Source organism: Branchiostoma floridae, chromosome 10 (genome assembly GCF_000003815.2).
Source record: "Branchiostoma floridae strain S238N-H82 chromosome 10, Bfl_VNyyK, whole genome shotgun sequence".
Classification (NCBI taxonomy): Eukaryota; Metazoa; Chordata; class Leptocardii; order Amphioxiformes; family Branchiostomatidae; genus Branchiostoma; species Branchiostoma floridae.
The window spans coordinates 8,018,274-8,044,079 of NC_049988.1; the positions used below are offsets into that span (position 1 = coordinate 8,018,274).

The 25,806-nt window shown below is 41.3% G+C and overlaps 2 protein-coding genes across 3 annotated transcripts; one reads left to right on the plus strand and one right to left on the minus strand.

Moving 5' to 3' along the window:
- Positions 1-2,377: 2,377 nt before the first annotated feature.
- Positions 2,378-12,671, plus strand: LOC118423762 (G-protein coupled receptor 54-like). Its single transcript, XM_035831973.1, has 6 exons — positions 2,378-3,585; positions 6,814-6,976; positions 7,897-8,032; positions 9,522-9,643; positions 10,080-10,355; positions 10,781-12,671. Exons 1-6 carry the CDS (start codon positions 3,314-3,316, stop codon positions 11,054-11,056), a joined length of 1,245 nt encoding a protein of 414 aa, XP_035687866.1. The 5' UTR covers positions 2,378-3,313; the 3' UTR covers positions 11,057-12,671.
- A 7,518-nt stretch (positions 12,672-20,189) lies between these two features.
- Positions 20,190-22,921, minus strand: LOC118425145 (ras-related protein Rab-9A-like). Of its 2 annotated transcripts, none has more exons than XM_035833967.1 (3): positions 22,772-22,921; positions 22,130-22,452; positions 20,190-21,351 (listed from the first exon to the last, which is right to left on the minus strand). In XM_035833967.1, exons 1-3 carry the CDS (start codon positions 22,869-22,871, stop codon positions 20,908-20,910), a joined length of 867 nt encoding a protein of 288 aa, XP_035689860.1. In that variant the 5' UTR covers positions 22,872-22,921; the 3' UTR covers positions 20,190-20,907. The 2 variants fall into 2 exon arrangements, with proteins under 2 accessions (XP_035689860.1, XP_035689861.1); XM_035833968.1 differs by having other exon boundaries at positions 22,803-22,894.
- Between the last annotated feature and the right edge of the window lie 2,885 nt (positions 22,922-25,806).

Genomic DNA, 25,806 nt, shown 5'->3' on the forward strand with positions numbered 1-25,806 from the left:
GGGTTTACCAGCTACATTTTAGTATCCAATGACTATGTGTGGGCTTACTAGTTAGTTATCTACTATGTGTGGCTTTACTAGACATCCGCCACGTGTGGGTTTATCAATTCTGCACTATTTGCTGGTTTATGCTCAGACCTCCTGTTAAATAGACGGCGATCGTTGAGTGAGCATACAGCAATTTACATTGGATTTCTGTTTGATTTCATAATTGGGCTATGATGTGCATCATGTAGAAGTATGATTAAAAAAAAAAGAAAACACCCCAAACGTAAAAAAATCTATATCTATGATATTCGTTGGGCAATTTTTGTTTTGTTTTTTCTGTCGGCATCCTTTGGCAATAGCGGACAAGCATTCGGTACCGTAGCCTGGATACCATACCCGTGCACGATAGATACTTGAGATCGGGCTGGGGTTTGGTAACCAGGCTATCGGTACCGCAGCTTGTGATGAAAATTGTTTCTAGAGCATATGGTATCCTTGTCTTGGTAAAAAGGCCACCAATCAGTTTTAATGCAACCGATGGAATTTCATCCAACTGTAGTGCGTTAAGTGATTTTTTTTAAACGTTCTTAGACATTCTAAAGCATTCACGGATCACGGAGCAATTGGAACTGCAAACAAGACTTAGTGGACCTCTTGATAATTTTCCTGCTTAGCCTTGTTTTGCGAACACACACCAAGACAGACAAACAAACACGCACACAGATTGGTTACAATACCTCCATTCTCAAAGGGTTGATGAAACGTGTTTAAAATCCATTCGCTTGAGGCATGACTTGGTGGTGTGGTGGTGTGAAGAGAAATTTTTGCCCATGCCAAAATTTGCCCAAGCACTGCTTGGGGGTTTCTGTATCTGTATCTGTATCTATATAGCCGGTATAATCGCCGTTCGGCGCAACACACCAGCTTCGCAGGCATACGGCGCGGCAGCAGCTGGTTATATTACACCGAACAACCTGTCACACCTAACTTTAGCACATCTATCTGCAAGCGTTCTTTAAAGCTATCCAGAGAAGATGCCCCTACTGTGCTTGGTGATAACAAATTCCACTCTACGATAGTTCTGGGAAAATACGAATTTTTGAACACATCAATCCTAGCCTAGGTTGGTAACTCTGGTACTTGAAGTCATGGCTGTTTCTTGTTCTTTTTTGAGCTGGTATGATATAATCATATAATTATCAGTCGGCACGTCCACCAGCTTATTGGTCATTTTGTACATCATGCAAATTCTGGACATTTTCCTCCTGTCTTCAAGTGATGCCCACTGCAGATTTGTTTTCATTTTGGTAACACTAGGTTTCCTGTATACCTGAGGGGAAAGAACTTTGCGTCACACACATGCATATGGGGTCGTGATAAGGTTTAAGCTAACGTCTCAACGGATTTTGTAAAGGCCAACTTTAACCCGAACAGTCACCGTAACCCTATCCCTGTCTATCCCTAACCCAACTCTATCCCCAATCCCAATGAGATTATGTATAGCCTCCTTGCTAATCCTAACCATACTCCATGAAAACGCACTACCCTACGGAGCAAAGACCTGGCGGACCGGAAATTTGCAATTTTCAGCAGATCTACCAGTGCAGTGTCCACGGGCCAAACAGTATCCAGTCGGCCACCGACCAGATGCTGCCTTGCCATCGCTTACGCCGGCAGATCTGTTTTCATTGCAGTATAGGCCACATTGCTTAGATCTCCTGAATTTACCGTTAAGCGTTACAGCGCTCCCTGAATTCACCGTTAAGTGTTACCAAGACCCCCCCATTCGGACCCTCTTATATGAATGCCATCCTCTCGGAGCCCAACTGATACGTGCTTGCGAATAAAAAAGTTGGTCCCAAAACGTTTTTATTATGAAATCTAAGTATTCACGAAGGTTGGACGTATGACTGAACAAACAGAATATGGTATACCGAACAACAGATTATTCAGTTTTGTTCTTTCTCATCTTCTTTAACATTAATATTGGAATATTCTATGACATTAGTATACGTTTTCTGATATATATATTTATATATATATACACACACACACATATATATATATATATATATATTAGTTTTTACTATGAGTGGCATATGTTGACCTTCGCCGAGAAGGTTATATTTTGAGTAGCGTCTGTTTGTATGTATGTATGTATGTTTGCTTATATTTTAAGCTGCTTTGTACGATTTACAGTATGATGATGTACGATTTACTGTATGGCTGAAAACGGCCGAAAATTGACAAGCAAGGTACATGTAAAACGCAGTGGTGCCGTGATCAAGCAAACTTACTATACAGCTTGCGTCACCCGCGGAAGCGTGAACTGTGCATAAACGTCACCTTTATGTTAGGTTTAAGCAATAAGCGTGCTTAATTATCAGTTTTCGTGTCGTGATGATTCTAACCGTGTGCGCATGCACTTGCACGTTCTAGTGATAATGACTTCGAGAGCTCATTACACATGACAAGAAGTATATAATGAACCCACTTTACAACCATCAGATTGGCGGAAGAACGTAAATCCCCTGTACATGTATCCTGTCATAAGAATGATATAATGAGTTCTGTTGCTCTCATGGTAGGTAATCACCTACGTACAACTCGTTTGAATAGGCTGAACATGAAAGCAGATAGTAATAAATGGTAATTAGGCAGATTGTGCTTATAGCTATAGGCACTCTACTACCACGGCAAAAAGTTAGTTGGTAAGTTAAACTAACTAGAAGAAACTTTTGTGTCGGACAGTACAGATAGTTGAATCACCGAGCACACTTGTTTCGATGGTGCCTTTTCCGATCGCCATTGCCAGTGCAAAAATCGACACCTTCACCAACTAATAGACGCATGAATATAAAAAAAACATGCCCACGTTCAAAAAAAATGTTCAGCGATGCTGCAGTCTTGTAAGATTGAACATGAAAGTTCACCTGCGTTGCTGCAACATATTATAAAAAAAAACAACTGATCTCCAATTCAAAGATTTTATTTACCGGAATTTTCGCATGAAGTCCTCTGACCCGGTACCCAAACGTCAAGGGCACGTGACTCAGATATTCACGTGTGACGTCAGAAATGGGTCAAAGGTTGTTGGGAGTCGATATCGTCTGCAGTCCCGTTTGAGAGAAGGTTGGTGCGGCCTTTCCCATCTTACAACGTAATATTCTTCGGTATACAAAATATCAACACACTCCAACGGAACTGTTTGACCTGGAGATTGATTATGAAACCTGTGATGACAAAGAAGGCGAGATTCTGAAGGTTTAAAGTTCGTTTTACTCTCAAATGTTTCAGACATGTAACAAGAGGATCCAGAGAGAAGATGTCCGCCCTCTTTAGGAACGGATCTCTCCTCGGGATGGACGACGTCCTACCGTCGGAGCTGATCCCTGACACGACCATACCTCCCACGGAGGTCTCCAACACCTCTGCTGTGGATGACTTTGCTGGAAGCCTCTCGCTGAAGAGCGGCGTTGAGGCATTGGTCGGGGAGCCAGACCTCGGGCCCGAAGCGTACGCCGTCCCTACTGTCTTCGCCATCATCTGCGCTATCGGCATCGCCGGCAACGCACTTGTCATCTTTGTCGTGTGCAAGTAAGTCACAATAAACAAGACAGTTTTTTTCCATTGTGTAATTGATACTACTTAGTACTTACATTCACGTCTTGCTTTATCTATTTTGTATTTTCCATTGTAGTATTTATCATTTACATTTCGAGTCGTGGTTAACGTTTTGTGTATTCTATTTCTGTTTCATTATGTGTTGTCAAAAAAAAGTTTGATTGTGTGTTTGAATAAGTTGTCTGTCCGGTCTGTGTGTTGGACGATAAGCAATTTTGCGATATGTTACGTACTACGCGGTACCCTTATTTTTTATTTTTTTTTATTCATTCAACATCAAAGTACAAAACAGGACAGAGAGGTAATACACTCTAGCAGTACGCTAATATTCACATCACCTCTAAAAAAAGGATAACTGACAAGAACAAATAAATGACAATATCAAAACAAACAGTTCACAGCTATTTACATATAAGTCAGGTTACAAGGTAGTTGCAAAACGTTTCGTATGTACAATATATAACTGGGTTAACTGTAAGATACTGCAGTTTGTAGAATGTGACAGGAAAGGTAAACCCCTTAATAGTAGATGGATACGGGGTGATTCGGATAAACTATTGAAGTCAAGAGTATTGCCTAGCAGGTTCTGTAGATTGCCGAAAATATTTAAAATTAAAATTCTGTATTGTTGATATGTAGGGCAGTATAACAAAAATGTACAACACTTTCACATCGACACCCACAGTTACAGGCTGGACTAGAAGCTGAATTGCGGATAAATAATCTATACTCCTTATTCTAGCTTCCCCTTTCCCCATTATCATTGTGAGGGCCGGGGACCATGATCTTCCATCTTACATACGCGTCCGGAATCATTTGATAACGCCGATGCGCTCATTGTTCCAGCAATCATTCTCATCGAGTGTTGCAAGCTGCAAAAAACAATAACGTTCACTGTAGAATAAAGAGTAGTCCCCCATTCTGAATAGACCACGTAGCTGCTATGTAGCGTGCATAGGTAGCGTGCGTAGTCCCCTGCCTCTGGAACTTGTGGGACCGCGTAGCGCAGTGGCAGTGTGTTCGGCTCGGGACCGAGAGGTCTCGGGTTCGAATCCGACTGCCGTGCTACCGATCTTATGCCCTTGGGAAAGGCACTTAACACGACTTTTGTCACTTTACTCAGGTGAAAATGAGTACTTAGCTTCGGAGGTCCCGTGTCTGGGGAGAGCCATACCCCAGGCACGTTAAAGAACCCCTACACGTGCGATGGTGCGGTGTGCGATGGTGCAAAATCCTTCCGTCTAGAATGAGTGATTCTCTACAAATCCCCCGGACTCCAAGAAGAATTGAGAATCAGTCACTAATGGAGATCTGTAAAACCAAACCAAACCAAACCAAACTAGACCAAACCAAACCAAACCAAACTAGTAGCCGTGAGTTCGATTCCGGCTGTGCCGCTCACCCGACATATGTACGCTACCGGGGAGGGCTCAGTCCTTAGGACGGGACGTTAAGCCGTGGCCCACTGTTTATTGCACTTGTCGAAAAGAGCTAGGGGAACTTCCCCGGTACAATGAACCTGTAGATACTGTATATAGCGTTTGTCCTCTCTGTCACGACCAGTGGAAGATCTTCAGTGAGCTAAAACTGGACCAAGATCACTTACCTTTCCTATGTACAGTGTTATGATTGACACGTACAATGCACCTCCAAGACATTTCCTACGGCCCTTTCTGCTTCAAATTATCCATACATTACTCGAGTGATCGATTATTGTCGCTTTGTACGGCGAAATGTACAATGAGTGCTTTCACTACTACGTGAAAACGTACTGTCAGTACAAGAATAATGGCATATCAAAACTATACATTGGGCGACAAATGCACAGTGTTGTTACTCTCCAAGCAGAGGTTGATTGGGAAAATCGTGACCCTTTTCTTGATAGTGACAGAAAAAGACTAGTATAAGATTTTCCCCACCAACATCTGCTAGGAGAGTACAGTATTGTACCAAACTGTGTTCCGAGCATTTCACCTGCAGTTGATAGGAAATACAGAATTGTGCGGCCGTTTTCATCGTTCATTTTTTTTCTAGCACAGATGGTAATGGAGATCCAGTTGAAAGCTGTATATTGCGGGCTTGAAAGTTTCAGATACATTTTTCCATATTTTTCATATTGTTTATTTCTCTGAGAAGAAGTATTGTTTCTTTATAGTAAAAAAAACTGTAGTAAAAAAACGTTGATTGATTTTTTGCAAGTAATACACAAGTCATATTTGAAAAATGGGAATGGCCATCAAAACGATGTCAATAGTGCAGAAAAGTCTTATTGACAAGTAGGTCAAAATAGGCAACCATGCGATCAAATAATCGGTACAAAGCCTCTGTCAATAATCGACGAGTAAGCAGGATATTGGTGTGGCTTCCTGTGTTTGAAAGGTGCCAATTAAACGAATAAACGTATTCCTAGGAGCGCAAGTCTAAAAAATACAGTGAGACGGATACGAGTGATTGCATGAAAGCTTACGATGCAGCAGGTCATCGCTTTAATCTAAATTGGAGTCAATCATCAGAAATTAATAAAGGTCGGCTTGAAAGGCAGACTGTCAGAAAGACAATACAGTAGGGGAATCTTCTCTGGGTAGTTTTAAAACAACACCTCGAACTGTGTTCTGTAACCCTTTTTTGGCTACTGAGTTGTAACCCAGTTATTGGATATGTCTGGATAAGACCGTTTCGTTTTTGACTCCGTGTAACACGTTATTGATTTTGATGCGTCATTTTGTTATGTATGTGGGTGTTGGTAGGAAGTGAGTGACCTACACCTGAGTGGTAGGAAGTATAGTTCAGAGGTGGTTTACGATGATGCACTTCTTTTTTTAAAATTATCATTGGTAGCTGTTTTTACAATCAATGGAATAATTTTAGAAATCACCCCTATATTCCCGGTGTTGTGGAACAGGCCAAGTGGTTTCGGGGTTTGGTAATTAGCTTATCTTCAAGCAGATATGGCCATGGGGTTGTGTTGTTTAATGTACAGAACAGCTGTCGCGATAGAGGAATATCTTAACAGATGTTAGATTCTGGCTTCCTAGCACATTGCATTTGTCAGTGCCAGTGTTATGATAAACAAGTACATACTTTGTCCTGGTAAGCCTTCGGTGATATTAGGAATTCGTTTTCTTTCCTGTTCGTCATTACTTGTCTACCTGGGACTTTCCATATCATCGGCATGATCATATATATTTTACATTGTTTCAGATATCAGCAGATGAAATCAGTGACCAACTACTACATCGTGAACCTGGCCATCGCCGATATCGCCTTCCTGGTCTGCTGTGTGCCGTTCTCCGCGGCAGTCTTCGCCACGACGAGCTGGCACTACGGGCTTTTCATGTGCAAGTTCGTCAACTACTTTATGCTGGTACGTTCCCCTGTACGTGTACAAGTTTGTGTAACGGTGCGGTCAATAGTACCATCCTCCGTAGTGACCGCTGACTCAATCCTTTCGCTTGCTGAGGTCAATAGACCCCTTTCAAAACGCCGACGCCATTGTGAAATCTGCTCTCGCGAGAGTACAATAAGGCGGGAAAGTTAGTGAGTTAGGTGAAAACGAGGCTCTGATGGTAGTTGAAAAAGTGTACCTTTCATCGACAGATGGAAAAATAGCCGATCTGTAACAGAACCGAGCGCCGACAATGAACTCCCCACGACCATCTTTCACAAAACAGAGTTCTGTATGGCGTATTATGGCCGTTCCAAGAATACCCATATTGTAGTCGCAAATCTCTACTAAAAGATTAATGTGACAGGGTCTATATGAACACGGGTAGCTGCCTTTCGGCTTTCCTGACGCACCTTATACCAGCTTTGCAAGGGCACATTTGCTGTTTCTCTATGATCAGACAGGCTTCCCAGCTCTTACGGCTGTCTAACGCCTTTTGGCTATTTTGCAAAGATGTATTTGACGACAAAGAGTTCCACTCAATAGAAACGCCTTACGGTCTAGAATCAAATCTTAGATACTGATCATCCTTGGTTGATGATCTCGGAAATATGTAACTTTGTAGTTCTAACTGTGCTTTGCCTTCTTTTCTTGTCTGGCATAAAGTACGCACATACTTACGAAGGAGTCAATGATCACAGCGTGATGCTTTTGGCACGGCGTGTGGGCTAGAATAATCTCACACGAAGCATGAGTAATCTTCAAGCATGTTTGTAGCTATCATGCTGCTATCTAGAACATGCTGAACATATAGATATATGTATATATAGCAACGTTAATGTTTCAATTCTTTCGTGTTGGATCGCAGTAGAGCTAATGGTGTTACATCAATCTTCTAGGTGACCCTTCAAGCGACCTGTCTGACCCTGGCTGCCCTGAGCTTTGACCGCTACTTGGCTATCGTGCACCCGGTCAGCTCACTTGTCTACCGCACCAAGGGCAAGGCCAAGATTGTCAGTGCCGTCATCTGGCTGGGTAAGACTAATTACGGCTGGCCGCTTACCGTTTTCTTGACCGGGGGGTGGTCGTGGGGGCGCTTTGCTGCTGAGCTCACTGCCTACCTCCATTACTCTCTACTAGTCTAGGCAATACTAATTATCTCCATAAAAAATGGAAATATAGTTTTGGGTGTGTCTGTCTGTCTGTCTGTCTGTGTTTCCGTATTTGTTGTAGTCATTATAACTCAAGAACCTCTGGACGGATTACGATGATATTTGGTATGTGGGTAGAACACGAAGGTCAGGGTCAATTTTGGGCCCCCTGGTATGTGACATTGGTACTGTTGCAGAAATTCCACCTTTTGTATCTTTTGACCTGAATGTGCCATGGTCTTGATTTTTGCTGGCGACCTGTCTTAAGAAATTCGTGCCTGGGACTTAAGAAATTCGTGGTTTATGTTTGGGTCTCTTAGAAGGTTGCTCTGGAACTGCAGGAGCGGTTTTGTCAAAATGTTCTAAGGAGGATAACTGTACTAGGGAACGACAAATTTGTACCTCAAATGAAAATGGAGGTACTGTTTTCGGTGTTTTTTTACGGATATCTTGGCCAGTAAGAACTTAAGAAGCAACATCATATCTACGTGATGGGTTGTGTTGGCATATGCATTCTGTAGGCGGACGAAGGCAAATGTCACGGTTGATCATAGAAAAGGTGAGATCATTCGCCTCACACTGTCTCAGGAAAAAAAGTCGAACCTAGTAGACTAAAGTAGACATATTAATGGCAATAATTGACATGTATGTACATATTTTGTATGTACGTCTTTGTTTTGTCATGAAGTCCAGGAAGATTAGTGGCGTGCCCTAGGGCACGTCACTAATGGATTTTCAAATACAGTCTCAAGTCTCTCTCAAAGTCCTCTTTCATGTTAACCAGAATTAGCCATTGGGCAAGAATTTGCAATTAACTATTATTATAGTCCCCCTTGTATTGCAGCAGACCATTTAGTTACTTGTATCTTTTGTCCTTGACATGCTACGATCTTGATATTCTTAGGCTACATAGCTTTTGATGTCAAGAAGAAGTGGTTTGCAAACACCCAGCAGGTTGTTATCCTCCAAAACAAAACCGTTAAAGCGAACCATATTTGGTGTACATCACATCACATAACGTTACATGCTGCTTTTCTGTTTGCCGTATAATGAACAGTTCGTCAAGGGACTTTGACCTAACTTCTGTGTATTATGCAGATTCGGATACATAAAGGCTTTTCACTATAGAAGGAAATGTATAAAGAACAAAATATTACAAAGAAAAAATAAAGAAAGGACGCTTTTACTGTTTTAACAAAGAAAATTCTGTACCAAAAAATAGATACCATTTTGTATCTTATTATTTACTTGAATGTGTGTTTTGTTTCTTTCGGGGAGACAACTTGTAGATGTGACCTGTCACCTGTTTTGTCTCTCCCTCCATTTGATATGGAAAGTTCAATAAACAAACAAAATTGTTGCCTTCATATCAGTGTCGTTCCTTGCGTCCATCCCTGTGGCCGTATACCAGACGGAAGTGAAGGGGTACTGGTACGGGCCACAGATATACTGCAGACGGATGTTCCCAAGCCTGGAAGCCGCACAAGCCTTCATGGTGAGCTTGTTTGATCGAATACCTTTGTTCTCAGTGGAAGTAATTATATGTGTTGTTTGTTTGCCGGGTCCATTCTCTCATGTTAGACCAATCACCTGTATATGTTAAACAACGGCCCAAGGGTACTGGCATATTGTATAGCTTAGTATCTAGATGTCATGTGTTTGATTAATGTTTCTATATAGCCAGTGGTACCCCTCGGCGTTCTCACGGGTAGGTTACGGCGTCTGTTTGTCGCCGGGTCCAGGGTTGATTTTAACCCTGAATTAAAAGAAATCCGGGGCCCTGCCTGACCCAAATATAACCAAACAGGATAGTTAGCCGCCATGGAGGCACTAGCATAAGTGTCTGGTACTAAAAGTAGGTATCAATTCGCGACAGCAAATACCTGTAAAGCTTGAGAGACACCTGTCAATCCTGTCATGTGTCCTTACAGATCTACTCCGTGCTGGTGAGCTACGTCATCCCGTTGATGGTCAGCGCCACATCGTACATCCTGATCCTCCGCCGCGTGTGCCGGCCAGCCGTCCAGCCGGAGGCCAACAACGCCGTCATCCAGGCGCACCAGGCCAAGCAGAAGCGCAAAGTGGCGCTCATGGTGGCCACGGTCGTGCTGCTCTTCACACTGTCCTGGCTGCCCAACCACATCCTCAACCTCTGGCGCTGCCTGGACCCGAAGTCACCAATGACTCCGACCATTCACTACATCAAGGTCTGTATCTGTGTCTGTCTATGTCTTTGTATCTATTTCTGAGCCTGTCTATGTATCTGTACTGTGTTTGTCTTGCCCGTGCCTGTACCTGTACCTAAAGCTGTATTTGTGTATGCATTTGTGTCTATATCTGCGTTCGTATTTGTGTTGATATGTGTATCTGTATTTGTGACTATGTCTGATCTGTGTCTGTGTCTCAGTTGTTGCATTTCTGTATTTATCTGCATTTTTATTTGTACCAGTATGTTTGTACATTCCTCCGAATCTGTATCTGTGTCTGTATATGTGCCTTTCATTACACGCACATTGTTCTGTCGCTATAAACGCCATTACCGTAACACACCAGCTTTGCCGGAACATTTCAAGCCTGGGACGACAACTCTGCTGTTAGTGTAATCGTAACTTTTTTCTTGTCCTTTCCAAAGATCGTTGCCCTCTGCCTCAGCTACGCCAACTCGTCGATCAACCCCATCGTCTACAGCTTCATGGGGGAAGACTTCCGCAAGAACTTCAAGAAGGCGTTCCCAAGGTGCTTCAAGGTTAACGCCGTGGTCCCCGTCAACGACCAGCTGGAGCTGCCGGGGCCAAGCGGCAAGAAGGCGTTCAACGTGACCGACAAGGCCGGCCAGTCTACCGAGGCGGCGTGCCAGTCCACCCAGAAAGCGAGTTCGACTAGTAAAGACATGCAATCCTCTGCATGAGCGCGTTCCTCTTCAACCTCCAAGCAGATATAGGTGGATCTAAACAATCACTGTGTTTGGCATTTTCTTACGCAGAGTCTCGCGTAAGTAAACCGGACTGAGGTTTTAACCGGCTGGTATAAGCCAATCAGAGAATCGACTTTACCTAACAACAGTCAGGTCATTCTCTGATTGGCTGACAGTAAGTCACGCCCACAAAAGCGGAAGCCTCAATCCGGTTTAGCAGAGCCTTGCCGAGGTATATAAGCCATGGGCGAGGCTCTGCATGGGGGAATAAGTGTATGGTGGAGGATAGATATTGCGCGGATCGGTTGTGAGAAAAGGGAAGATTACGATCTATCCTCCCGATATCTGTTTGGAGCTAAATCATAAAATAATCCTCTTCAAGTCCTTAGCTTCTTCGGTATTGATGCCTGGATCTTTTTCTTAGGCGGAAAGGACGAAATTGGCAAGAGAAACAAGAAAGGGAATATCTGGCGCATTAATATAAAACATTGCCATTATGTACATATCTTGTAAAAATCTATACACATCACACACACACACATACACACACACACACACACACAAACAGACAAATCACACACATGTACACACACACACGGACAGACATACACAAACCATAATTGATACTGATATATTTCTTTATTCTAGTTTAGCTTGAGATATCAGACTAGCTTCAAAATATTGATAGATATAATAAGATCGCAATGATAGAGTTAGTGATGATTGAGCACGTGGCTACTTAAAGTCAAGTGCGTAAGCGGCTCTGGAACAGAAGGTTGCGAGTTCGAGTCCCAGCTGCACCCACTCATAAGGCAAACATTCTGCCGGAAAAGGTCGAAAGCCTTTGATGCCTAACGATTTAAACCATAGTTTACTCGCGTTTCTTTTGGGGAAAATCTTTTGCTTGTAGATTGGAATACTAACTACTGTATATACTGTACATAGTGTCTCCTGGTCTCACGACTAGTAGAGGAGTAGCGATTGTTGTAAGCTTCGCTACATCGACGTTTTGAGAAACTTTACTGATGTAGTTTTCAGAATCTGTGCCTGGCTTCAGAAGAAATATGACTTCTAGATTCTAATGACGTCATTTCTGATGACTTCTTGAAAAAAAAAGCAGATTTAGTTTTTTGCAGGTTGTTCATCAGATTTGTATATACTGTAAATACAGTACAGCGTACTTTTTCATCAGCGCTGTTGGAAATTTAGATTTTGTCGGACACGTTTTTATCTCGGAGGAAGACAGCTTTGAAATTGATTCTCTGTAAAATATATTCATAGACTAATCTATTTACAGCTACATGAAGAGAATAGCGCTACTGATCACAGCGTTTTCTAGTGCCTGATATTGCGCTCCTCGATCAAGGAAAATGTCAAGTCATGTTCAATTTTAGATCAATCATGCGCTATCTGGGTCGCCAATTAGTATATCATAGACATGATGACATGATTGGTTAATTATAACCTTGTAAACCAAAGTACTTTTATAGTCAGCTGTGTGAAGAGAGCGGCTGAACAAATATATATACAGTAGAACCCAGTTAATTGCACAACGGATTAAAAGCACGGAATCCCCAAATCCCAAACCGGCTTGGTCCTGCAAGATAACTTCGCACTAGTTTCTTTTTTCCTCTGCATCCATAAGACCATATGTGGTCCCTTTGTGCATTTAGCCCTCGGGCATGAATATGCAATAAAGATTATCATTATTATTGCACCAGCCGGGTAATTGCACGAAATTCACTGGCAAATAGGCCGTGCAATTAAGCGGCTTCTACTGTATATATATATCAAAAGAGTTGGGGAGAATTCATTTGATCTTTGCATTGGTAGTGACATGTGATCCTACTAAGGTGTTTTGTTAATGCTGCTGGGAACACCTTTGTCACGCGACGACCATGATAGATCTAAAACGAGGTCAATGAGGCAAACAAAAGACTGTCCATCATAATAAGCAGTTCAACCAATGATAGCAGGGAAATAAAAAAAATCGACCAATAAGAGAATGGCTTCATGTCCGCCAAATCAAGGAGGTTGGTCAAATATTTGCATTATTATGTTTCTTTTTGCATCTCTTAAAGGACTATGGTATCAGTCTACGCTACTCTATATTGCTACATCTTTCGGTGCATAACACTAGTTATGATATTTATCATTTGATCTTATATTGTGAAAATATGTGTGGTTTGGGGGGAAACAAAATGGGAGCTGATTTTAGAAATAAGTTTTGTCCGCCTTATTGACCTAGTCTCCGATCTATCATGGCCGCTGCATGAGAAATGTATTAACCTACCTCCCTGCTGCCTCATCTCATAACCAATACAAATGTAGTGCCAAACACCTACCCTAGTAGGATGAGGGTTAATATATGTTGATGAGACACAATTGTTGAGGGAAGAAACAAAATCTTTAAAAAAGTATAGGGAGAAGCCATCATCATCAAGAGCTTCCTGATAGTGTCGACTGGTTGATGACGTAAGGTCACGTGAGGTCCGATCCTGGGGAGGACTATAGTATGACTAGTATGTCCGTCGTCTTTTATGCAAAGGGACAGGTATCTACTATGTTTCAACATCGTTAAAACGGACAATACAGATTCTTTGATATAATCTACTATGTTTCAACACATAGTAAGGTATCTACTATGTTTCAACATAGTGAAAACTGACAATACAGATTTTATTACCTCCATGAAATTTCATGGAGGTTATATTTTACCCCGCGTTTGTCTGTGTGTCTGTGTGTCTGTCTGTCTGTGTGTAAACAAGATAACTCAAGAACGGCTGGGTGGATTGGTTTGATACTTGGTGTGTTGGTAGGGTGTGATGAAAGCTGGAAATGATTAGATTTTGGGCCCCCTAGCGGCTTCCCTTGGTACTGCAGCGCAACTTCCGGTTTTGCTATCTTGGTGTTCTGAACATGCTATGGTCACGATTTTTGAGTATTAGATAGCTCTTGTGCTCAGGAAGAAGTGACATAAGTTTGGGCCCCCTAGCGTCTAGTTTTGGGATAGCAGGGGCATTTTTGTCAAAAACTTCTGACGAGGATAACTCAAGAAGGGAACAACGGATTTTCATGATTTTTGGTATGTAGGTACCTTGGGCAATGTTGTACAAGATGAAATACTAATTATGCAAAATAGGAGCAAATTTGCATAATTAATGACAACATTCAATCATAGCAGTTTTTTCTATGTATCTCTTGTCTTAGACGTTATATGGTCTTGAAATTTGGGTGGTAGATAGCTTACAGTGTCATGACAAAGTGGAGCAAGTTTCAGGCCCCTAACATTCAATTTAGGAACTGCAGGGGCATTTTTGTTAAGACATTCCAAAGAGGATAACTGCAGAAAGGATTAACGGATTGTCATCATATTAGGCATGCGGGTACCTTAGGCAAAGATGTTCATAATGATATACATGTTATGCAAATGAGGACTTAATTTGCATAATTAATGAGGAAATTGTATAATTCCATTGTTTTCAATAACTGGACTTCAATAAATGTAACACATGTTAATTATGATAGGTGGAATATAAGCAGATACTAAATATGGTAATGAGGAACTTATTTGCATAATTTATGTAAAAATCGCAAAACCGCTTTATGATTAATAATGGGAATTTTATAATTGTGACATGTGTACGTTTGTCAATGATGAACAACATGCATAAATTATGTTAATGTCTTAGTCATTTGCATGAAATTTACAAAAGCTCTAAATTTTCATGGAGGTATGAGGTCGCCAAACTCTAGTTTATATTATTACCTTACGGATTGTTTATTCACCCATGGCACCACAGTTGCAAATTCCCACAACATTGAGGTCTAATTCTAAATCGAGTTTTGATGTATTAGAGAAGGTTGAAAGTAGCTTACCCAAATCAGATAATTTGTCATTTTCTAAAATTCGCGGATACATATATTATATAACATGTTCACCAATACAGCATAACTTATTAGGCAGAATACTACACGATTCAATGAGTGTATCAAGAGTCTTAAGACTAGTTCTCTGCGCAGTTGTGGAGTCCAGTATTCAGTTTTGAGGTCATAACGTTATATGCAGAATAGGGATTTTTGTGAATCTTACGGTCCAAGCTTTGTGAGCTTCTAGTTAATTTCTCATCGTATGACCAAGCATGATCTTACAAGCCCGTTGCTGGACCCTCTCGGTCGACTTGCATTCAAGAACAGTCAGTCCCAGGCACGAGGGGCGTTCAATACGTAATAACTCTGACCCACTTCCAGTTGTCTGATCTAGATGAAATTTTGCATGTGTAATCATTCATATCTCTATAGTTTATGTTCCAAAAAAAAGCTCTGAACTAATTGTCGTTTCTGATTTACTGGTGTTTGAACTGAGTTAGGTGTGAAATGGACCAGGTGTGAAATGGAGCCAGTTGAGTGCCGCGCGGTGATCCGGTTTTTGTATTTGAAAGGACACACACCAATGGAGACTTTTGATGAAATGAAAAAAAAAAAAAAAAAACTTGTGATGATGCCCCATCATATGACCTTGTAAAACGCTGGCATCCTGAATTCAAACATGGCCGGAAGTCTGTGGAAACAGCTCCCAGACCTGGTCGTTCCTCTTCTGCCATTGATGAGGCATCTGTTGGAGGACCAACTTGGGGTGTACTACAAAAACGGTGTCCAGAGCTGCATCAAACGGTGGGAGAAATGCATAACTATGGGTGGTTCCTATGAAGAAAAAGACTAATAACTGTGCCAAGTTTTACAGTAATCTCCTGCTTTGGGAAATGAGTCCACAGCAGGAGTTATTACTAATTGAACGCCCCTCGTATGTGGTCATATGCAGAATCTGAGGTTCCTTGTGAATCTTACGGTGCAAGCTTTGTGAGCTTCTAGTTGATTTCTCACCGTCGTCTTCATGGCGCGGTTGGAGCCAGTTTCTGAAGTCCGGTGATTCAATAATGATCTGCATAGCTCATGTCTACTTAGTAGTGGTGATAGTGGAGACTTACTTCAGGGCTGAGTCATAACTGGGGAAAATATGGCCAAGCATGATCCTACAAGCCCTTTTCTGGACCCTCTCGATCGACTGGGATTCAGTAGGGTTTTGCATATGATAGCTCAAAATGACATGCCTTTTTAGTAGCGGTGATTGTGGAGACGTCAGGGCAGAGTCGTAATGCGAAGGGTGATGCCCTTTTCTGGATCCTCTCGATTGACTTGGATTCTGTAACGGTCATTGCCACTCGGATACCATGCACGGCATGCACATATGCTGTTCGCACGAAACCTAACTTGTACTAAATTTATTTCGTGACTGTAGGGTGCTTATTCGTACCGTGTTGTTGTAACATGTAGAATCTTCCGCTGCCATTAACAACAGTTATTGCGACCTGAAGGGACTAGTCCGCTCAAGTTTGATTCGTAAAAGGACGTACAAGTTCCATGCAGCACCGACTACGTCCAGTTGTGTAGGTCCTTTTGTGATCCGGTGGTGAATGACGATCAAAATGCATAAGAAGTACTTTACATTTTGAAGGATTCAAAGTAGGGATGTGTACCGGTACCCATTATTGGTACAGTACCGGTACCGGTACCGCGGAAATCATTTTGGTACAGACTTACACTCGACTATGTAGCTCTTTCAGTTTGACTTATTTTGTTACGAAAATCAACACCATACTTAGTATTCTATTTGAGAACCTCACGAAACATACAGAATGCCAGAAATCTAAGTTAACATACTTTTATTCATTGAAGACAACAGGTAACCTGAAATGTACCCAAACCAGTGTACAGACTGCCTGTACCGGTACCTGTACCCGTACCTGGTGATAAGGTACACATTCCTAATTAGATATTGAGGTCTACACTGAGCTAGAACGTCGACGTCAACGAGTGGCGATTTTGTCATTTTTTCTCAAAGGACAGGTCGTCAGCATATTCGTACGTACAGTCGTACTGTGTGCTTGTAGGTATTTGTAGGAATTGTTGGCACGGACGGAGTAGTTTACTACTACCTACTAGCTATAAGAGGGCTTAAAAAAAGTGACGGTCCTAGTTCCGTGCCTTGTGGTACGTCGCAATGGCAGTTGGTTAAGGAGGCGCAGTGAAGTGGAATTTTATTTGATTGTGCGTTTGCTATTGTAGATGGTTGATCATGTGTCTTGTGTTAATTGCTTTCTGGCGTATATTGCGATCTGTAGAGTTAAATACTTGTGTGATTCCTTACCAAAAGATGTTGCGTCTTCATATGATATGCTTTGACTTGATTCTAATATTTGTAAAATCTTGTCGTATGTTCTACATTAGTATGTGTTTATGATATATGCAGAGACAAATCCAGACTACTGTTGACAAAATGTGCAGACCACAATTCGTAACGATGGAAGCGTAGGAAACTCAGTAAAAATACACCTTGCAATCGAGTGTAGTTAAAAAATATTACTTCTGGCCAATTTTGAGTCCCTACATGAAACTAAAAATCAACACGCACAATGACGTGTATCGTTGTAGGAAACATGGTTCGTTTCATCCCTGAAATCCAAACAGTTTCTCTTTTACAGGTGCACAAATAGTTAAAGGTGTGTTGATGGAAACAGTTGAATTAAGGGCTTTCTTCAGGGTCCTGTATATACAGATTTTTCAATGATGGCCCTCTTCTTTTACTCAACGATCACCATGCAGTAAGGCACGGAGGCCAACGTTACGGAATGCATGAATAGGACTATAGCAGCATCTCTTCTCCCTAGGTCAGAAACGTCAGGAGACTCAGGATAAAAACCTGCTCACTAAAAGCACATTAGGAAGGCTGCTCTTAGACTCACTTTTGGTAGATCTAAAGAATAAACCTTGGCGCAGTGTTTATGTAACGTAGTCTCAAAACAGTTTATGTAGGTGGGACACTGGCACGGATGGCCGCTTTGATTTCAAGTGTCTCCATTTGCACAACTTACACCACCCTAGGGCATGTAAAAGAGAAAGTGTTTGAAGTTTGTGATAAAAGCACCCGAGTGCTTTATATAATGTGTTTATTATACAACACAGTTCCAATACAAAGGAAGGGAATCAAAGAGAACTGAACTGCCTTCATAAGCGCACCCCTGAAAGTAGTTGGTTCTGAGGAAAGTCAAATGTGCAGGATTACAGAATTTCGGGGGTTCTGGAACTTCCAGCATATCTTTGTTATGAAACGTGACGTGTTTATGTTTAGATGTTATAAGAGTAAAGTGATCACTTACGTTATAAGATTCATTTGAGTGCATAGTAATGGTATTGTGTGATCATATTCACATTTCATTGTTGCAACATTGTAATAGTTTTATGTCAAAGAGGAGCGACTAGTTTTGGAAATAATCGATGATTTATATTTTGAAGAATTTCCACTGTCTTACAACACCAAATTAGCTTACCTCGAATTTTCAGTCGCACTTCCGTCGACCTTCTTCAGGAGTGACGATTCAGTTACTCTGATCACGTGACTTAGAGACACGTGATTCGAGTAACGAATCATAAATGCCTGGCAGACGAAATCGGCCCCCGTCTCGGTTGAGAGTCCGCTGATGTGGCATTTATGATTCCTTACTCGAATCACATGTCTCTAAGTCACGTGATCAGAGTAACTGAATCGTCACTCCTGAAGAAGGTCGACGGAAGTGCGACTGAAAATTCGAGGTAAGCTATTTTTGGTGTTGTAAGACAGTGGAAAATCTTTAATATGTACTACATCAACACAGATGAGCTTTCATGCGATGATTTATATTGTTCTGCCAAAAATGGGTTTATACCTTTAGCCAGCACGAAAGAACATAGGCTAACCGAACTTTTGGCCGCGCGCGTGGCCTTCATAACGATTCAGAGCAACTTTCTTGACACGCATTGATCTATGGGATGTGTGACGTCAGGATTGGGTCAAAAGTGCCCGGTCGGAAGTCGATACCTGCCGCCGGTGTGAAGCCTACTCCGCCAGATTTCTGAAACGTTAGGTAGGGCGCATGCGCAAAGTTAGGGTTAGGTTGGGGGTAGGTTTAGGTTTAGGGCTAGCGATTAGGGCAAGGGTCAAGTTAGGATAGGGTAGCGGCTCTTCCTCCCAAAATCTGTTAAGATCTTTGCTTGAAAATCACCACGCCTACGAGTGTGGCGAATTTACGTCACCTCAGATATACTGGAAACCCCCGAACAGTGTTAAGCCAAATATTTGCAAGGGGCAGAAATTTTTTCAAACATTCTCATCACCGATGGTTCCAGACTGTATCTGTTGTAACGTTAATACATTACCCACAAAGAATTGTACTTGTAATACGTTTGTCATTAGTGAAATGTGCATTGAAGGATGTATACTGCTAAACTTTGAAGGTATCCTTGTTTAAAATGGTACTAACATTGCTCACGCTATAACGACATTATAGCCCTAAAACTAACAAATTGTCTTTCGCCTTCTGAATGAACAGCAAAAGCAGAACAAAACAGCTTTTTATCTTGTCATTGTAAACGGATTATAGGATTATCATTGATTTAGAAAATAATGATTCAGAAGACTTATTGCACGATATATTATGATGTATCTATAACTGATAAAAAGTTCAATTTCGATACATTTGTCACCAATATATATCTGTATCATTGATATGAACAAAAACTATAAATAGATATTTAGATTATTAAGAAGATCATTTGAAAAAGTTGTCAGTTTAAAATATTATTGTTAATCAATTAATGAACTGATAGGAACATATGTTCAGAAAATTTTGCTTTCTGATCAATCGGACTTTTATATCATTTTATACAAGTTACCTACAAGGGTGCCTACTTATGATCATGTTTAGATAATGTACGGAATATCTGTATGGTATTTTGATATTTATTGTTTAATAAATATTGTAATTCTGTAACATAATGTCTTATGGTGTATTTGTTTACTACTTAAGGCCTTGATGATAATCTCTCTAATTCATAGAACGGGTGGTGTTTGTCATTCAGTTCTTATCGATCAACCTGCAGTTTTTGTCAGTTCCGCCCGGCGTCGCTTGAAATGAATACCAACAGAATCTCTCTCTACCCCTTTCCTGCCCCTTTCTCTCCCTTTTCTTTTCCATCTCTAGTCCACTCTCTTTCTCGCAGCCAACAAATCTTATTCAATAGACGATAGATACATCTGTAAACAAATTCAATGTTTTATTATCAATCAATACCAACATCCATGATGTTTTACTGCGTATGTGCTAAATGAAATTGGAATATCAACAGCAAAGATGCTCTCCAAACGTAAAAATTGAATAGCCTACCAACAATGTCAATACACTCCTCTTAACGGTAGGCGAAGAAGTAAATGCATGTACATTAGGGGTGGGTACCGGTACAGAAATTTCAGGTCCAGGTCCGGTTCAGGTCTAGAGGATCAGGTCCAGGTCTGGACCTGAACCTGGACCTGATTCAGTATGTGATCACTTTTGAATGGACGATGCTCAAAACAATAGTCCATTTCACTACAAAGTAATTTGTTTGATGTAGTAGTCGACTCCTACTGGCATTTTAAATCCTACAAGGCTAACTACCTCTACTTCGCTCTTGCTATTTTCTTCGACTGGTAAGCCCCAAAACGTGTGAATGCCTGAACATATAATCTGTTCATTTTCCAATAAGTCCAACATCCGGTTCACCGATTTTGTTCAGGTCCGGTTTTTCTGGACCGGTCCAATAAGAAAAAACGTTTTTGTACCGGTACACTGTACCGATGCCCACCCCTAATGTACATAGATTACATACTTGTCATTTAAAGCATCGGTAATGTTTTGTAAAAGTTGTATACAACATGCAAAGTCAAGTTCCTTTAGTGCCTAAATGTGCCTAAATCGCCCAAAAGGACCACATTAACAACACTGGTCGTTTTGGACAGTCGGTTTACGGCCTAGTTGTACTCTATCGCTGTGTGAGTTAATCTCATCAACGCTGACCATGTCCCAATGAGAATCCAGGGGAGACATGAGTGACAGCTGTACTCCCCTCGGCTGTATCTCTTTCCTATAACTATCATGACTGGCAGTGGTTACTGTTTTTCGCTGATTACTCTTCCATTTCCTTCTACATGCCATCTTCGCTATTCTCGTCAGCGTCTTGTCCACGTTTTGGCCGTTCTTGGCGCTGGTCTCGAAGTAGGGCATGTCCCAGTTTGCCTTGCACCACGCCTGCGCAGCTTGCTCGGACACGGCACGGTCGGTGACGTCAGCTTTGGTTGCTATGACAGCGTACGGAAACGAAGAGGCGTCTATGACGTCAGCGTAGAACTCGAATTCGTCCTTCCAGGCATCAAGTTTCTGCAAAGCAATTATGCAGACCATATGAGAAGGCTGTGCAAATTAACACCAATTATTTTTGTCCCGGCTGTTAAAAATAATCCATTTGATACTTTGCGGAAAAAGCAGCTGTCTATGGCCTCTGTGTAGCACTCGAGTTTCCCGTTCCACGCATCAAGGACAGTACATGTACATTATGCATTGTCCTTGCATACGTATGCATCAAGTTTGTGAAAAAGAGGAGTAGAAAAGAAACCGGAACGTCTCCTCTGCTTAAAGTATCTCAAATGCTGCTATCTAAATCTGTTGACGTTTAGACTTTTTGTATTTCTACTGTGCCACTGTTAACGTCGAAACAGAGTGGCTCAAAAAATGAGTGTGCTTGTCACAACCTGAAAGACTACTGTAAACTTAAATTTTATTTTCAACCGTATTCTTTGAGTGAAATGTTACGATAGGAATGCACTTTATAAGGATTTAGCCTTGTGTGAATAACAGAAAACTACTCCGAATCCTCTGTTGTCTCAGTTTGACAAGTCCATCATTTCAATGATGTGGTTCGATTTCGTAATCCCATCGTATGTTTTAGGCATTTCGCTTTCGATTGGTCATTGTCTTCGCCTGTGTGTGCATCTGTCTGTCTGTCAAGCAACTTTTTAATTTGATATTTGTTGAGTAGGTAGTGGTTGGAAAAACTTTAATCGGGCCAAGTTCAGCAATGGGCCTCCCGCGGCGCGGTTTTTTGACTTACTGCAGCGGAAGGGTCGGTTATGATACAATAACCTTCCACATCACTCACCTTAAAGCTGTTTTCATCGTCCACAGCAAAACTGAGTATACAGACATCCGTCTCACGGTAAAATGGCGTCCGCAGGCTCCAGAACCTCTCCTGTCCGCCTGTATCCCAGAGTTCCACAGTCACCTCCTGGCCGTCAATTTCAACGTTCTTCACCAACATGTCCGTTCCCACAGTGCTTTTCGCGCCGTCGGTGTAAAAGTCGTCTGCAAACCGCCGGATGAGACAAGTCTTTCCCACCCCGGCGTTTCCCAACACAACAGCCTTTATTTTCTTCCCGCTCATGTCAGGAAACCGCTGCTTGTCGACGTAGAAACTGCCCATTTCTGACACACAAACATAAAATTCTGATTACTTCAAGAAAATGCAACTATCATTGTGAAGTGGCTCCAGTCTATGAAAAACCTCTGATTTGACTTCCTCACACTGTTAAATTACTAGACTAAATATTGGATTTTTGACAATACATTTCGGTGACAATTCGTCACAATACAATTAGCATGATATACCTCTCCGTAAGGTCAGACTATTGTCAGATATTCTATAAACATCAGTCACCATTGTATACTTTCCTCAAAAAAGCATAGCATTACGCCTTCGATAGTTCAAGCTACAAATACAAGTTATATTTTAGAGTGTATTTACCTGGTATATTTTGTGTATACACTTCAAATACCTTTCGAACAGCACATGTATCCCACAGGCAGCCGCCATGCGTCCCTAGCAGTTGATCAAGTATTGTCATGTCCTAAATATTTCTGTTTTGAACTTTGCCCTCGCTCATTTTCTACCACGAAAATAACCTAGTTTTTAGAAACGATGTACAGAGACTTAAGTTAACAAGAGTTAATGATCTACTATAATGAAGTCTACGGTAACACACCTTAAGATTTGTAAACAGAGATGAACATTAAAGAATTTTCTCTTTTCAAGTGAACAAAATAGTTCAAGGGTCATAGTTCAGAAAACATAAAAGGGTCATATCTTGTATTGTATACCGCCATTACTCTTTGTTTACACTTTATATCACGCTAAAAGGACATTTCAAGATATGCCATATGTTTGAGAGCAACAGCACACTCATTTATGACATGACACTTGCGCTAGAGTGAAAAGGCCGTCATTTTCACAGTCACTTACACATTGTTATCTCAACAACAAAGCAGCTGGGCCGATGTTTTATAAAACAAGCATTAAGCTTAGAGAAATACAGTAGCAGCACTTGTTGTAAAGGTTGTAGAGTATGCCAAACCCCTTATAGTGTGATCATAGGTCTTAAACATTTGCTGATAAGGGTCGTCGCTTTCAGTGTAGTAGATGAGAGGGGTACGACTTGTATCTTGTTGACCTTCATTGACCTTCTTGAAATCTTGATACCACGGCTGTTCCCCTTTCAAACGTTCTCCTTTTATTCAATCCAAACGTTCTTATCATTCTTAACGTCCAGTACCGTGCCCCTTTAGGGCATGCGTGAAGGAACAAAAGGTGCATTCTCTGAAGAGGATTTTTCCCGCCATTTTCTGTGGCTACGCTGGAGGCTGTGGTGTCTGATTGACAGCTAATGGCGGCGGGGAACCGTGTGGTAGTATATCAAACGTACATCTGGCGTTTCATCTCGCGTCAAATTGGTATATTTTTATAGTGACTTTTTCTTAAAGTAAACCACGAGTGCCGATGGAAAAAAATAGCCAGAGGAAATTGGCAACATGGTACAACATTGGCACCTGCAGCTCATGCACTGTCACTAGTATGGCGAGTATGTTGAAAATATCCAGTCACTTATGAGGTACTCTGAGCACTGTATAATATCTGAACTGAACTGATAATATCTATTGACAGAACAAAAGTACAGCGACTTTCGTACATCGCTTTCTAATCATCCATACACACAAGTGGTTATAAATGGAGCAACAAAGAAGTACATGAAAATATGAACATATAACCACCGTACATGCATAAAAGGTACCCTGTGTTCACACAATCTCTAGCGATTTATTCAGGATATAGTATAGAAAGCAAAGAATGCTGGCCTGGTAGACTGTGAAAGCCGTGGAAACTCACAAAACACCATCTGTGAATGATTGGGGCTCAGAGAGAAAGCCTCTGTCCATACCATTACTTACAGGAACAATAGAACCAAAGCTTCCCCTCGAGGCTACGCATAAGTTAAATCACTGCAATAATTACAGGGTGTACCGATGCATTCAATTAGTCCGCAAATCTTGATATGTAATTACTGAAGGGATTTAAAAAATCAGAGCAAGATTTGACGAAATTGAAGAACTTTAAGAATGGTTTACGAAAGAATAAGACGTGCAGAAAAGGCACGCAAAGTTTGAAGATTAAGAAGATCTGTGCGTGAAATGGCCATAAATAATATGTTCACACCTTCATGGCAGAACCGGTTAGTTTCGCCTGGAGACTATCATGAGTACCGATCTACTGTAGGTAATCATCTGAGCGCCATGTGACAAACAAAATGTTTCCTCAGACCAAGGAGGTTAAAGAATCACTCTTTCTTTAACCTCCTTGCTCAGACAATTCCAGACATTCTGTTGCAATCTACGTCCAAGCAGAATCACGAAAAAGTGTTAAAGCACACATTGGCAAAGCAGTTAGGTTTCCTAAGACACAAACTCAATCAATACGAAGTCTGATGCAATATGGGTAGCCTAAGGCAAAATGGCGGACGCTGAAAATGGCGCCGAACAATTGAGAGTGTTGCGCGTCTTCGCGAGTGAAAGTTGTTTGGCCAGTTTTTTGTCACGGTATGCTGGAGATGTCATTTGATCCGGCACGTCTCTCTCAGTCTGACTTGGGGGGTAAACAAACTATCCACTCTAACGCATTATCTCTTAATTGTACCCTCTTAACCATCAACAAAGCTTGTGCATCCATCGGTATCAACAAAGAGCCAATGTTAGGAACCTGTTGTTAAGTAGTTAGTCAATGGTTGCGTGTGCTGCGTATGTTTTTTTTTCTTCATGAAAGCGTTTAGAGCAGGATTAAACTATCTGAGAAGAGCAGTTACGGGCAACTACCTGTACCCCCTCCGGAAAGGGACACAGACACAATGATTGACGCCCTTCATTCATTCACATATCTCAAAATTTCGCCTCGAAAAATGACAAGAGTCAAAGTAACTGCCTTAAATCTACACACAAGAGCTGAAAATCAGAAGCATTTGTTTTGTTACTATATATCTTATTAAAGTATTGTCAACTCAAATCGTGTCCGATTTTGATCAAGGCGCTATAGCTGGGGCTACAGGGCAGGTGGCAAATACTGAACAACGCTCTATTGAAGACGTTGGGGGTATTCATGGGGTTTGCGAAGTGTCCAAATTAGTGTATTTTTGCGAAATAAGAGTTGATAATGATCTTCAGATATGAAAAGTGGATATCTTTGATACCTTAAATCTACAAATGATCAATATATCGCAACATTTATGATTGACAAAGGAGCAAATGCGTAGGTAGAGGTTTTCTTCAATTTCTAGAGAAATGTGGAAACTATATCTCTATAGTCATACAACATATCAAACACAGCACGAACACAGCGAAAGTGTGCATATACTTGACAATCACTACATTAGAAGCACACTATGCTGTACGTTTAATGTAGATGACAGTCTGTAATTAGCGAGCGAGTAGCATGGGTGACCCCGGAGTCAGACCCTC